Source organism: Dasypus novemcinctus, chromosome 4, assembly GCF_030445035.2.
Source record: "Dasypus novemcinctus isolate mDasNov1 chromosome 4, mDasNov1.1.hap2, whole genome shotgun sequence".
Classification (NCBI taxonomy): Eukaryota; Metazoa; Chordata; class Mammalia; order Cingulata; family Dasypodidae; genus Dasypus; species Dasypus novemcinctus.
In genome coordinates, this window is record NC_080676.1 from 157,051,781 (window position 1) to 157,065,657 (window position 13,877).

Below are 13,877 nucleotides of genomic sequence, written 5' to 3' on the forward strand. Positions count from 1 at the left end.
TCAGGACCTGATAGGGAAGGTCACACAGAGAGGAAGCCAGAGGGAGCAGCCGGAACCTGGACGCCAACAGAACCTGGAAGAGAAGGGAGGAGCCGAGAGGGACCATCATGGGCTTTGCCATTTGACAGAAAAGCCAGGGACCAGGGAGCGCCGGCAGCCAGCCCAGAACGCCGCGGCCTTTGGGGAGAAAGCCTCATCCTGATGACACCTTGATTTGGGCTTCTCATAGCCTTAAACCCATAAGCCAGTAAATTCCCACTGTTTAAGCCAACCCATCGCATGGTATTTGCTTTAGCAAGGAGGAAACTAAAACACACGCCCTCTAGTTCCCAAGCATCTTCATCCCCCTAAAGGAAATCCTGTGCCATGAGCAGTTGCTCACCATCCCCTCCTCTGCTTCAGCACTTACTTTCATCCACGAGTCACCACTTGTCTCCAGACCTTCCTCCAGACCTTCCCAGTTAGGAAAGGAGGGTCAATCTGAGGAGGTGACCTTTGAGAAGAGGCAGGAATGAAGGGAAGGAATAAGCCATTTGAAGATCCACGGGAGGAAAACCCAGGCAGAGGGAACAGCAGATAAAGACGCCTTGGGCGAAGCGCTGGTGAGTGTTTCAGATTTTCCTGGAGGTTTGCGGGGGAGAAGAGGAGGGCGTTCTACCTGGCCCTCCAATACAAACAACTCAAAACCTTCATGAGATGCTTGTTCTCCAGCTGGGCCCTCTGTCTGCACCATCCTTGGAGATTTCTCTTTCTCTGTGAATGGGAGCGAAGGAGCAGCTGGGGGTAGAAGCCTCTCCGTGGCCTCCCCCGAGGAGCAGCCTCAAGCTGTGAGCCTCCTTTTTCCTTCCCGGTCAGGTCCCTGAAGAACCACCCATGACTCCCTTTCAATGTGAAGGATTCTCTACTCTTCAGAAAGCATTGGTGAAATCATTTTCTGTGGCTTCCTAGAGGATCTGTAGCTGTCGTTTCACACTTTCTCCATTCTCCAGTCTCACATACTCGAGCTGCTTCCACAGAACCAAGGGCGGGCTCCGAGGTGCATGTCGTTGGGTTTCTTAATCCTGTAAGACCTTGGCCCGCCCCCCCCCCCCCCCCCCCCCCCCGCAGCTTTGGTTTTGCAGCTTGGTCTTTCGGGAGTGGGAAAAGTCGGCAGCTGAAATGGAAAGAGTAAATAAAAGAGGAGGTTGTCCTGCCGGTGTGGCCGGGGCCGACGTGGAAGCGTGAGTGAGCCTGATCAAGCTGTCGTGCTTTAGCATCCCCGGGAGCCTTGGCTACCAGCGGAGAGCCGCTCTTGCTCCACGAGGCGGGCAGCGTCGTGAGGGAGGCAGGGCTGTGGCAAGGCCCGTAGCTCATGGGCTAGGGCACAGGGCGTGACCAGAGTGTCTACTGGTGTACGGAGTGTCCCCCCAAATTCCTGCCCATCCTGAACCTCAGAATGTACCCTTGTTTGGAAATAGGGTCTTGGCAGATGTAATTAGTTAAGATGAGGTCCTATGGGTTAGGGCGAGCCCTGAATCCAATCACTGGTGTCCTTATAAGAAGACACGAGAGACACACCATGTGACACCGGAGGCAGGTGAGCCAAGCAACATCAAGGACCGCTGGTGACCACCTGAAGCCAGGAGCCGCTGGGAAAGAGGGAGCCTTCAAAGGGAGCCCGGCGCCACCGACATCTTGATCAGACTTCTAGCCTCCCGAACTGGAGAGAATAAACCCCTGTTGTTTACAGTCGTCCAGCCCCTGGCCCTGGAAACAAACACGACTGGGCCCTCGGAGCTGGAGCCACAGGGGGAGTCTAGACGGACCGGGCAGGCTGGGAACCAGCTCGCTGCACCTGGGCTCCCCAGTTCTCACCCACGTCCTGCCACCCTCACACTTACGTCCCAACTTCTCCTACCCTAGTAAACCAGGTGAACTTTGGACGTAATGTAACCCAGGTTCCAAAAGTTGCCTCTAGGCTGAGAAGCCGGACTGTTCTTTAGTTGTGTCTCTGCTGGGTGGTGGAGGAGCAAGGTCAGTCTTGGTGGCCCCGGCTTTCCCTTTTTGTGCCCTTTTCCCTCCACCTTGGGATCCTGAGCTTACTGAGGTTTCAGCAGCTTGTACGTTGGCATGAGTCAAAGCTGCCTTGCTAGCTTTCCTGGGAGGAACTCGTGCTTCCCTGCAGCCTTCTGTCCTTCTTCCCTGCCTCCCCCTCCAACTAAACCCCAGCCCTATCGGTTACCCAGAACTCTGCCAGGTCCTGTGCATATGGGAGTAAATGACACGGGCCTGCATTTGCGGACAGTGGAGTCTGATGGAGGAGCCCGAAGAAAATACAAGTACACATTTCTGAGAAGGGCTATGGCGGAGACAGATTCGCTGACATAGAGACTAGCACGGATGGGGGCGCTTCTTTGGATGACCAGGGGTCCATTGTTTTTTTCTATATGATCTTTTTTCTCTCTGGAAGTTTTCTTTTTTAGGATCTTTTCTTCCTTTCTTTGATGTTCTGAAATTTCACAAGGATGTGGCTTAGTTCTGAGAGGCGGTCTGTGTTCACCTGCCTTCTTTGGCACTCGCTACACCCTTTCAATTTGAAAATTCATGATGGCAGTCAATTCTGGGAAATTTTATTCCATCATTTTTTTTAGGTCATTTACACTTATTTTTCTGTTCTCTTTTTCTTTCAGGAACTCCTGTTTTTCAGATGTTTGACCTCCTGCCATGTGCACTGTCTTCCATCTTCTAGGCCAGGCTTCCCATCTATTTGTATTTTAATCTTTGTTATGCTCCAGAATATTTTCTCTACTTGTCTTAGTTTGCCAAAGCCACTATGACAAATACATACAATGGTATGGTATGGCTTAGCTAATCACCATTTGTTGTCTGATAGTCTGGAAGATTAGAAGTTCAAAATCAAGGCATCGTCAGGACAACCAATGCCTTTTCTCCGCAAGTTTGTAGTGTTTCTTTTCCAGTTTCTTCTACTTATAAAAGACTCCAGTAACACGCATCGAGGCCCACCAGGAACCAGTTGGGCCATACCTTAGCTAAAAATAGCACCTTCAAAAGGTCCTTCTAGCCATTTGATATTATTGATGGATTCCAAAAAGAAATATTGGATTATGTTTGTAAACTGGTCTTTTCCTCTGGGCATAGTAGAGTGTATTGGATTCAGAGGTTTTGCTTTTACTTGATTAAATAATGATTAAGGCTTTGACTGGGTCACATCAGTAGGACGTTGAGTCCCCATGCCTTGGAGGGCAGAGATTCACAGGGAAACTGCTCTGCAGAGAAGGGAGGCAGGAGTCTTGAGCCCCAGGAAGTAAGCTCACAGAGGAGCTTGGTGGTGAGGAAAGAGAGAAGGCCCTGGGAAGAGAAACAAGCCATTTGCCTAATAGTCTACAGCTGGTCTTGTGGAGCTAACAGAGCAGCTGAGTCTGGAGAGAGGCAAGCCCTGGGAAGAGAGGAAACCGGGAAGCCTGAACCCTCGTAGACGTTGGCAGCCATCTTGCCCCAACATGTGGCAATAGACTTTGGTTAGGGAGGTAACTTGTGCTTTATGGCCTGGTAACTATAAGATTCTACCCCAAATAAATACCCTTTTTAAAAGCCAGCAGATTTCTGGTATTTCGCATCAGCACCCCTTTGGCTAACTAATACAGTCCTATTTACCAATGCTTCACCCTCCCAGGAATGAAGGTTAGAACATATCTTGGGAAGCGGACTTGGCCCAGTGGTTAGGGCGTCCGCCTACCACATGGGAGGTCCGCGGTTCAAACCCCGGGCCTCCTTGACCCGTGTGGAGCTGGCCCATGCGCAGTGCTGATGCGCGCAAGGGGTGTCGTGCCACGCAGAGGTGTCCCCCCGCGTAGGGGAGCCCCACGCGCAAGGAGCACGCCCCGTAAGGAGAGCCGCCCAGCGTGAAAGGAAGTGCAGCCTGCCTAGGAATGGCGTCGCACACATGGAGAGCTGACACAAGATGATGCAACAAAAAGAGACACAGATTCCCATGCTGCTGACAACAACAGAAGCGGACAAAGAAGATGCAGGAAATAGACACAGAGAACAGACAACCGGGGCAGGGGGGAAGGAGAGAGAAATAAGTAAATAAATAAATAAAGCTTTAAAAAAAAAAAATCTTTTGGGGGGTATATACATCAAGCTGCCTTTCTACTTTACATTTCCATCCTTCTATTTAATTTTTAAAACATATTTGCTTATTTTAAGACTTGAAGATATTCTATTTAAAATTTTACATTTCAGAGCTTTTTTTCTTTTCTGATCTTTTTCAAAACATTCTATTCCTATTTTATAGATGCTGTAAGATCTTGCATTTCTCTGAGAATAGTGAGTGGAGATTTTAAAACATTCCCTTTTCTTCCCTGACCTATCTATTTCCTCCAGTGTCATTTTTCTCTGCTTGTTGATCTTTTCTATCCCATTCATGCTGCAGGTTCTCCTCAAATGTCTGATGATTCTTTGGGGCCAGTGAGCAGGGCTTGTCAAAAGGGAGGCTTCCCATAAACGGACTTTGGCCCAGCGGTTAGGGCGTCCGTCTACCTACCATATGGGAGGTCCGCGGTTCAAACCCCGGGCCTCCTCGACCAGTGTGGAGCTGGCCATGTGCAGTGCTGATGAGCGCAAGGAGTGCCCTGCCACGCAAGGGTGTCCCCCGCGTGGGGGAGCCCCACGCGCAAGGAGTGCGCCCGTGAGGAAAGCCGCCCAGCGTGAAAAGAAAGAGCAGCCTGCCCAGGAATGGCGCCGCCCACACTTCCCGTGCCGCTGACGACAACAGAAGCGGACAAAGAAACAAGACACAGCAAATAGACACCAAGAACAGACAACCAGGGGAGGGGGGAAATTAAATAAATAAATCTTTAAAAAAAAAAAAGAAGGGAGGCTTCCCTTTAGCAGGGGGAGCCGAAAATTGGCTTTACCCCAAGGACCTCTCGAGTGCCAGAAGCAGAGACCTTCACGGACCCCAGCCCCCTCCGGCCCTGTTCAGCGAGGTCACAAGGCGGGCACCAGCTTCCCCAGACTCCTGTTGAAGGCAGTGGACCGAAACTCTCCTACGTTTTCCTGGATATGAAATCCTGTCTTCTTGCTCTTTATTATGCTAGAATGGGGGACTTATGCAAATGCTTTATTTTGGAAAAAAGCCCAGGATGGCTGAAAAAAAAAACCCAGACCTCCCCAGAGCTGGGGGCAGCCGATGCTCCTGGCAGGAGCTGGTAGGCTGCCCTGGCAGTGTGGAAAACTGAAATTGGTCAATCATTTACCTAGCCAGGATGAGGGCGTGAGCTTTGACATCCTAAGGAGAGAGGGCTTAACGTGCATAAATGCACGATGCTGGGCTGAGGCGGGCTGGAGCAAGAGGTGGGGTCAGAAAGAGGCAGGGGACTAGCCCCCCAGGGGCCAACTCTCCCTGAGTTATGGGGCGACCCCCACTGGCCTCTCCCAGGCAGGAAATGGGCTGTTGACTAATGCTTCCCCACCCCCCACCCCCCACCTGCAAAAGCCCATTGGCAGTATTTTAAAACAATTTACTAGAATCAAGTTTCTTCTATGTTTTCATTTGGTCAGTTTGCCCAATAATTGGCTTTGCGGTTTTTGGGTCAAGACATGGGTTAAAATACACTGGAACACAGATTTTTTAGTATTTCTTTCTCTCACTTCTCTTCTTAGGCGAGAAAGGGATGAGGGTACTATGGAAGGAGATGTGGGGCAGTTTTTTTTCTTTTGATCGAAATCCTCCAAGTCTTGGTGAAATCCCTTGTGCTCACTCTCCGCTCGCCCGAGCTAATCTGCTTTCTCCCTCCTCTCCCCACAGCTACTGTTAAGCTCCAGAACACAGTCAATGCTATCATCTGTCTACAATCGGTGCTTTCTTCTGAAGAAAGGCCGGCTGGCTTGCCTGGGCTCCTGGCCCCCCGGGGAACGCCACCTCCCTTCTCTCCCTTCTCTCCCTTCCCAGCGTTGGGCCAGACATGCCAGTGGCAGTTGCTGGGACCTGGCCTGAGAGCCACGGCTGGAGGGTGGGAGGCCGGGTGGTTCTCAGGCCGCCTTTCTGTTCAGCTTACCACAGATGGAAAGCTCTGCCTTTGGGGGGGCTATGACTCACCCCCCGCTTGGGGCATGGATGCCAAACCACCCTCTAGATTAGTTAGGGTGGTCATTGCACAAATCAAGAAAGGGCAACTCAGAATGGACATGCGGGCACACACACATACATACATACGGCAGTCTGGGTCTCCAGGAAATTCTTTGGGATTATCATAAGGGACTGTCACTTGCGTGCAGAAGGCAATTTGAATTTCCAGTTACATTAGAGTCTTCTCATGGTGAATGGGGCTTTACTTTTCTTTTTAAATTTATTTCTTTCCTCGTCTCCCCCCTATCCCCAACTTGTCTGCTCTCTGTGTCCATTCGCTCTGTGTTCTTCTGTGTCCGCTTGCATTCTTGTCAGTGGCACTGGGAATCCGTCTCTTATTGTTGCATCATCTTGCTGCATCAGCTCTCCGTGTGTGTGGCGCCACACCTGGGCAGGTTGTGCTTTCTTCGTGCAGGGAGGCTCTCCTTGTGGGGTGCTCTCCTTGTGGGGTGCACTCCTTGCGTGTGGGCCTCCCCTATGTGGAGGACACCCCTGCGTGGCATGGCACTCCTTGTACGCATCAGCATTGCACATGGACCAGCTTACCACATGGGTCAGGAGGCCCTCGGTTTGAACTCTGGACCTCCCTTGTGGTAGGCGGACACTCTATCAGTTGAGCCAAATCCACTTCCCGACTTAACTTTTCAATGCCTCAGTTTCCTCACCTGTAACAGGAAGATGGTGATACTACCTATTTCGTGTGTTATTATGAAGACTGAGGGAGTTATTTGACACTGTTAATGGTTCCCTCCTCTGTGAAATGTGTTCTGCCCTTGGCTTCCAGAATATTCCTCGTTTGGCCATTCCTCAGCAGGCTCCTTTGCTGGATGTCCCTCGTTTTCCCAGCCTCTAAACGTGAACCAATCCAGAGCTCAGCCCTTGGTCTCTGGTTTCTCATCTATATTTACTCCCAAGGTGATTTTTGTCTAGGAGCTTGGATTCAAATCCCCTCTGTCAGTTTCCTGGGACTGCTGTGACAAATTACCACAAATGAGGTGGCTTAAAACCACAGACACTTATTCCCTCATGGTTCTGGAGACTAGGAATGCAAAATCAAGTTGGCAGGGCCGTGCTCCCTGCCTTCTCCAGTTCCCGGTGGCCCCAGGTCGCCTGGCTTGTGGTGGCAGCCCTCCAGTCCCTGCTCTGTCTTCACACGGCCTCCTCCTCTTGTCCCAGCCTGTCTCTGCTGCTCTCCTCATGAGGACAGCCATGTTGGGTGGGGGCCCACCCACTCCAGCTGGCCTCGACCTAACTAATCACATGGTCAAAGACACCATTTCCAAAGCACGTGCACGATTCCAAAGGTTAGGACTTGAGCATATCTTGGGGGGCTGGGAGCACAATTCAACCCCAAACCACACGTCACTCTCTGACATGGTATATGGATTAGTTCTTAACCCCCAACCCCAATTGTATACTGTCTGAGAGAAGGGTTTTTGTCAGTTTTGTTCACTGCTGCATCTCTTTGCCATTCTTTTGTCAAAACAACCTTGGCTAGGACCTCTCAGCCTTACACACTGGGCAGAAACAAGCAATGCTGGGTGTGGTTGTAACACGGCAAAAGAGGGGCTTGGAGGGTCTGAGTTACTGGTTTTTTGAGTGAACAAGAGCCACCAAGCACAGGAAAAACTGGGCACTGCACTCTCACACCCTGTTATCTGAGGGAGGGAATCACGGTGTCGTTTGGACCAACTTTCCAGTTGTAGCTAGGCTGCTGAAGGATCCCTCCTGGGGGCCGCTTCCTGGGGGTCACTTCCTGGGGGCCACGTCCTGAGGGTCACTTCCTGGGGGTCACTTCCTGAGGGCCACTTCCTGGGGGCCACTTCCTGAGGGTCACTTCCTGGGGGTCACTTCCTGGGGGTCACTTCCTGAGGGTCACTTCCTGAGGGCCACTTCCTGGGGGCCACTTCCTGGGGGCCACTTCCTGGGGGCCACTTCCTGAGGGTCACTTCCTGGGGGTCACTTCCTGGGGGTCACTTCCTGAGGGCCACTTCCTGGGGGCCACTTCCTGGGGGTCACTTCCTGGGGGCCACTTCCTGTGTTCTGTGGGGATTCAGACTTGGGCCTCTGCGTCTAACATCGTTTCATCCGATCCAGCCACGGCCCAGTTAACAGAAGCTCTGTGGGGCGATGGTTCCGGAATGAAACAAATAGGATGGTGAAAGAATTTATTCAAGGATTTGATATAGTCTGGACACGAGTGTAACTATACCACAGGTCGTGTTACGACTTGATTTAATGTATTTGTGCTCTGTTTACCCATCTTGGTTCCAATCCTGGGTCTTGGGTCTTTTACTCACTAGCTCCTTCACCCTCTGCAAGTAACTTGGACTCTTCATGCTTCTGCTTCCTCCTTTGTAAATTGGGGTTAAGAATGGTATTGTTATGAGGATTAAATAGTAAATGAAAAGATACCTGGTACATAGTAAGTGCTCAATAAACTGTAATCTCTATTATTGTTGGTCTTTCAACTGAGTAAGGAGAGGGGCATGTCTTCTATCTATCTATTTATTGAGGTGAAACTCAATAACATAAAATGAGTCATTTTAAGTGAATTATTCAGTGACAGTACATTCACAGTTGGGTAACCACCTCCTCCTCCTAGTTCCAAAACATTTTCATCGCCCCAAAATGAAACCTCATTAAGCAGTTGCTCCTCATATGCTCATCCCCTCCTCCCCAGCCTCTGGCAACCACCAATTTGCTTTCTGTCTGTATGGATTTTCCTATTCTGGATATTTCATATAAAGGGAACCATATAGCATGTAACCTTTTGTATCCAGCTTCTTACACTCAGGAGAGTGCTTTTGAGGTTGTCCATCTACATCGTAACATGTGTCAGTTCTTCATTCCTTTTCATGGCTGAATAATATTCCATTGAATGGATATACCCTCATGTGTTTATCTAGCCCATCCATTGGTGGGCATATGAGTTGTTGTCACTTTTGACTATTGTGAATAGTGTTGCTATGGGCATGGCTGTACACATATTTACCTGCGTATGTTTTCAATTCTTTTTTTTTAAATTAATTTATTCCCCCCCACTTGTACTCGCTGTCTGCTCTGTGTCCATTTTCTGTATGTTCTTCTGTGTCTGCTTGTCTTCTCTTCTCATATTCCCTTTACGAGGCACAGGCAACAGATCCTGGGACCTTCCGACTTGGGAGAGAGGCACTCAGTTGCTTGAGCCACCTCAGTTCCCTGGTTTGTTGTGCCTCTCACTGTCTCTTCTCTGTGTCTCTTTTTTGTTGCGTCATCTTGTTGTGCCAGTTCTCGGCGCGAGTCAGCTTGCCTTCACCAGGAGGCCCCCAGAAACCAAACCTGGGCCCCTCCATATGGTAAACGGGAGCCCACTCGCTTGAGCCACATCTGCTTCCCAGTTTTCAGTTCTTTTGGGTATATACCTAGGCATGAAATGGATGCATTTTCATTTTAGTAGTGACTTTGGAGAGTTCTTAAAAAGTTACTTTATTTGCTTTTTAATTTGTAGTAGACTTATTAACTGTAATAATTGCACTCAACACATTCTAGACTGTGACCACCTGGTTAAGGACGGACAGAATACCATACAATTTTAAGACAGTATTATTTATTTCCTTTATTGATTCAGATTTATATGGTTTTCATAACTTAAAGAGTGGATTAAAATGGCTTATTTCATCAAAAAATAAATAACCTTTCCTATCAAAATCACTAACATAACTGGGATGGCAGAGCCCAGTCCTCTTAGGGGGTCTGTGGGCAGGTAGGGCCTAAGACGCACGGCACCTGTTCCACACAGAGAAGAACTAGGTAAGTATTTTAGGACTGGCCCTGAAATCCTGAGGCCCATCACTGGTGAGAGCCTCGCCGGCAGGAGAGGCAGGTGGCAGCTGGGTTTCTTCCCACAACCTTTAGAGCCTGGTCTCAGGGAACCTGCCTCTGACCTTGGTGGATCCGGCTGCAACCCACCTGCCCCTTCCTTCCAGCACCTGCTCTCACACTCCTGACCCCTGCCCTGCAGCCTGCCCTTCCCTCCCTGTGCTGGGGCCAGGCCCCTCCAGCCAGCCAGACAGCCTGGCCCCCAGCACCACGTGTGCCCCTGACCCCTGCGGTGTCCCCTGCCTGCAGTGACAGCTGGAGACACGGTAGCCTGAAGCCTGGTGGCCCCCCAGCCCAGGCCGCGTGAAGGGGGGCATTTTGCCACCAGCGGCTGCGTGGAGGTCCTGGGCTCACTCTGTCACAGGCGGGGGATCTCCTTCCACGGCAGAGCTTTGGGTTGGGGACAGAGGCAAGAGCAGAGAGAGGGGGAGGCCACCAAGCTCACGGGAGCCCATGTGGACAGAGACGGGACTCGGCCCCAGCTCCCAGAGTGAAGGGGGCGCCGTTGGCAGCTCTCAGACCTCAGGAAGGCTCTCGGGTCCTTAAAGCTGGATGTTCTCAGCGGGTCTCCAGCCAGCAGTTAGCGGTGCTGGGACCCGTTCTGATGGAACTGGCCCCGCTGAGAAGCCCCTGAAGTCCTGCTGGGGCCCTGGGGCAGGGGAGGGGGGGAGGAGGGGGCGGGGGGGGGAGGGGGAGGAGGGGGGAGCCAGGGCTCCTCCCTGGGCTTCTTGCCGAGGCCCGGAGCACCAGCCCATCACGCACACTTTGCTTGGTCTTTTTTTCTTCTTCCTCTGGTTTCCTTCTCAGTCGGGGCCCATTGCTCGCTGGGAGAAATTGCCACGGTCCTTATTTTGTGATTTATGTGCCACCTGCCAGCCCCTGCCCTCCGGCCCTGCCTCTGAGTTTAAGCCGGGATGCGGGGACTGTTCTCGGTGGGTGCTGCTCGGGCACCTTTTGGGCGAAGGGGATCCCGGCCTCCTCCCCAGGTGGCCCCTGCGCCTCCGCGGTGGCCCTGAGGGCTGGCACTCAACCGTGGCGGCCCAGGCCCTGCCACCTCCGCGACGCTCAGCAGAGGGCGCGGTCTGGGAGCAGAAGCCAGCGCTGGCCGCGCCCTACACCACCGGCCAAGGGTTTATTCCCGCACCGCCCACAAGCCCAGGGACCCGGCTCCCAGCAGGTACCGAATCGGCCCCATAAATACATACAATAAATAAAGACGGGAAGGTGGGGGCTTTGTTTTGTTTTTAGTCTTCGCTCTATCAAGCATTCCGCTCTCACTTCCCCCTCCTTCTGTGCTTTCCAAGCACATCTCGTCTCTAACGGTCACATTATTTCCTTGGATACAAAAACAGCCCGGAGGTTCAGTCCGCGCCGGGACCCAGGGTCCAGGAACAGTCTAGGTGGCGGGGCGGCCCCTCGGGGACTCACACGTAGTCGCTCAGCCTGTACCCGCTGTGCGAGGCCGAGGCCACCGAGGGGGCCCGGTTGTCCTTGTAGGCGGCCGGCGGCCGGTAGGCGGGCGCGGTGGCCGCGGTGGCGCCGCCGGGCCGGGCCTGCAGGGGCCGGGGGCGCGCCTCGTCCTGGCAGGACAGGCAGAGCAGCGTGCCGCCGATCAGCGCCAGGGACGCGGCGATGAAGCCGAGGTACAGCGCCTGGCCCAGCTCGAACTTCATGCCGCTGGGCAGCAGCGGGTTGTAGAAGTTCTGCACCACGTCGTGGGTGGTCCAGGAGACGGCCACCAGGCACAGGAGGCCGGCCAGCAGGAAGAGGGCGCCGCCCAGCGCCGCGAACGTGGCCTTGGCCGGCGTGCCCTTGGCGCACTGCGTGCACTTCATGCCGACGACGGCGCAGGCGCAGGCCAGGCCGGCCAGCAGGCAGGAGACGACCATGAGCGCGCGGGCGGCCTGCAGGTCGCGGGGCAGCGCCAGCAGCGAGCGGTAGACCTGGCACTGGTAGATGCCCGTGCTGTGCCACACGCACTCCATCCACAGCCCCTTCAGGTAGGACACGGCCGTGAGGATGTTGGTGCCCACGTGCGCCGTCCTGCGCCAGTGCGGCAGCAGCGTGGTGACGAGCGTGCCCACCAGGCCCAGGAGGCCGAGCAGGAAGCCCAGCAGCTGCACCGCCGCGCTGGCCATGGCCCCGCGCCCCCGGGCCGCTGTCGCTCAGGCGCCGGCAGGAGCCCTAAGAAGGCGCGGGGCGGGCGGGAGAGAGAGGGAGCGGGTTAAACATTACCTCCGCGCCCCGCTGCCGCGCTGCGGGCTTCCCCCGACCTCCAGGAACGTCGCTTTTGTTTTCCAAAGGGCGTCTGGGATCCGTGGGGCGACGGGACAAGTGGCCTCCCCTGCCGTCTTCAAGGCCTGCTCGTAAACAGGGGTCAACCCTCTCCTGGCTGCTGGCTCTCTTCCTCGGGGGCTCACCCTCTTTCTGATTTCTTGCCGCACCAGACTAGCTCGTCTGGGCAGTTCTGCCCGCTGTCTACCCTCAAGCACCTCTGCTGCATTTGAATCTCAGGTCCTTTGGTTGGGCCAGTAATTGGCTGCGAAATGCACAGATAACCGTGCCCGAGTGACGGACAGGTGTGGAAACGTGTGATGGCTGTGACTGCAGAAGTCACCCCTGGCTGCCTGCGAGGGTGGAAGGTTCTCCAGGCACGCTCAGGTGGGGCGGGCTTTGGCACCCCTCGGCGGGCCTGACTCTGCTTTCCAGAATTCCAGCGCTAGCTGGGACCTTAGAGATTGTCCGTGGGTGCCAAGGGGCAACAACGACCGAGGTCGCCAGCTCCTGAGCTTGCTGTGGCCTGGACTGCGGGCCCTGCCCCCCGGGCGTGCCCCCTTGTGGCTCTCTGCTCTGCCCCTCTCTCCACCCTTCCCCCCTCTCCCTTCTGCCCCTTTCCGCCCCACCCCCTCTCCGCTCTGTCCCCCTCTCTACCCTTCCCCCTCCCCCCTGCCTCCTCCCCTCTGCTCCCCTCTTAGCTCTGCCCCCCTTCCATCCTTCCCCTCTGTCCCGCCCTACCCCACCCCCCTCTTTGCCTCTGCTCCCCTGGCCCCAGCCTGGTGGCAATTAGGGAAGACATGCGGGGGGGTGGGGCATGGGCCTTGCTACAAAATTATGGCTGCTCTGGTGTCAGAGATACAGGCATGTGGAGCCATTTCAGAAGTCTTAAAAACATCTCTAACCAGAGCAAAATCTAAAACACTTCTTGGGGGCAAAGACCTAGCATGGATGGGGGACATGGAAGGAAGGGCGGAAGGGAGGAAGGGAACCCGAGCCAACGTCAGTAGCTCTGCTCTCCTTCCTGGGCAGGGCAAAGAACAGAGGACACATGGGAAGCAGATTTGGCTCAATGGGTAGAGCGTCCGCCTGCCACGTGGGAGGTCCAGGGTTCAAACCCAGGGCCTCCTGACCCGTGTGGTGAGCTGGCCCACGCGCAGTGCTGCCGTGCACAAAGAGTGCCCTGCCATACAGGGGTGTCCCCTGCATAGGGGAGCCCCGTGTGCAAGGAGTGCGCCCTGTAAGGAGAGCCGCCCCATGTGAAAAAATTGGGGCTGCACACGCAGAGAGCTGATGCAGCAAGGTGACGCAACAAAACGAGACACAAATTCCCAGTGCTGCTGACAAGAATACAAGCAGCCACAGAAGAACACACAGTGAATGGACACAGAGAGCAGACAATGGGGGGTGGGGAGGAACGGGAAAGAAAGAAATAAAAAAATAATAATAAATCTTAAAAAAAAAATAAAGAACAGAGGACACAGCCTCGGGCCCAGGGCCCCTCCTGGCACTGCCCACTTGCGGGATGCCAGGGGTCCTGCTCTGGGACTCAGCCTCCTCCTCCTCTAAATTAAAGGGGCTGCGCTGCATGGCCCGAGAGCGTCCCTTG

At 53.8% G+C, this 13,877-nt stretch overlaps 1 protein-coding gene across 1 annotated transcript; it reads right to left on the bottom strand.

Annotated features, from left to right (window-relative positions):
* Nucleotides 1-11,118: 11,118 nt before the first annotated feature.
* Nucleotides 11,119-12,132, bottom strand: CLDN14 (claudin 14). Its single transcript, XM_004474490.2, has one exon. The coding sequence runs from the start codon at nt 12,130-12,132 to the stop codon at nt 11,419-11,421; it is 714 nt and encodes a 237-aa protein (XP_004474547.1). The 3' UTR covers nt 11,119-11,418.
* Between the last annotated feature and the right edge of the window lie 1,745 nt (nt 12,133-13,877).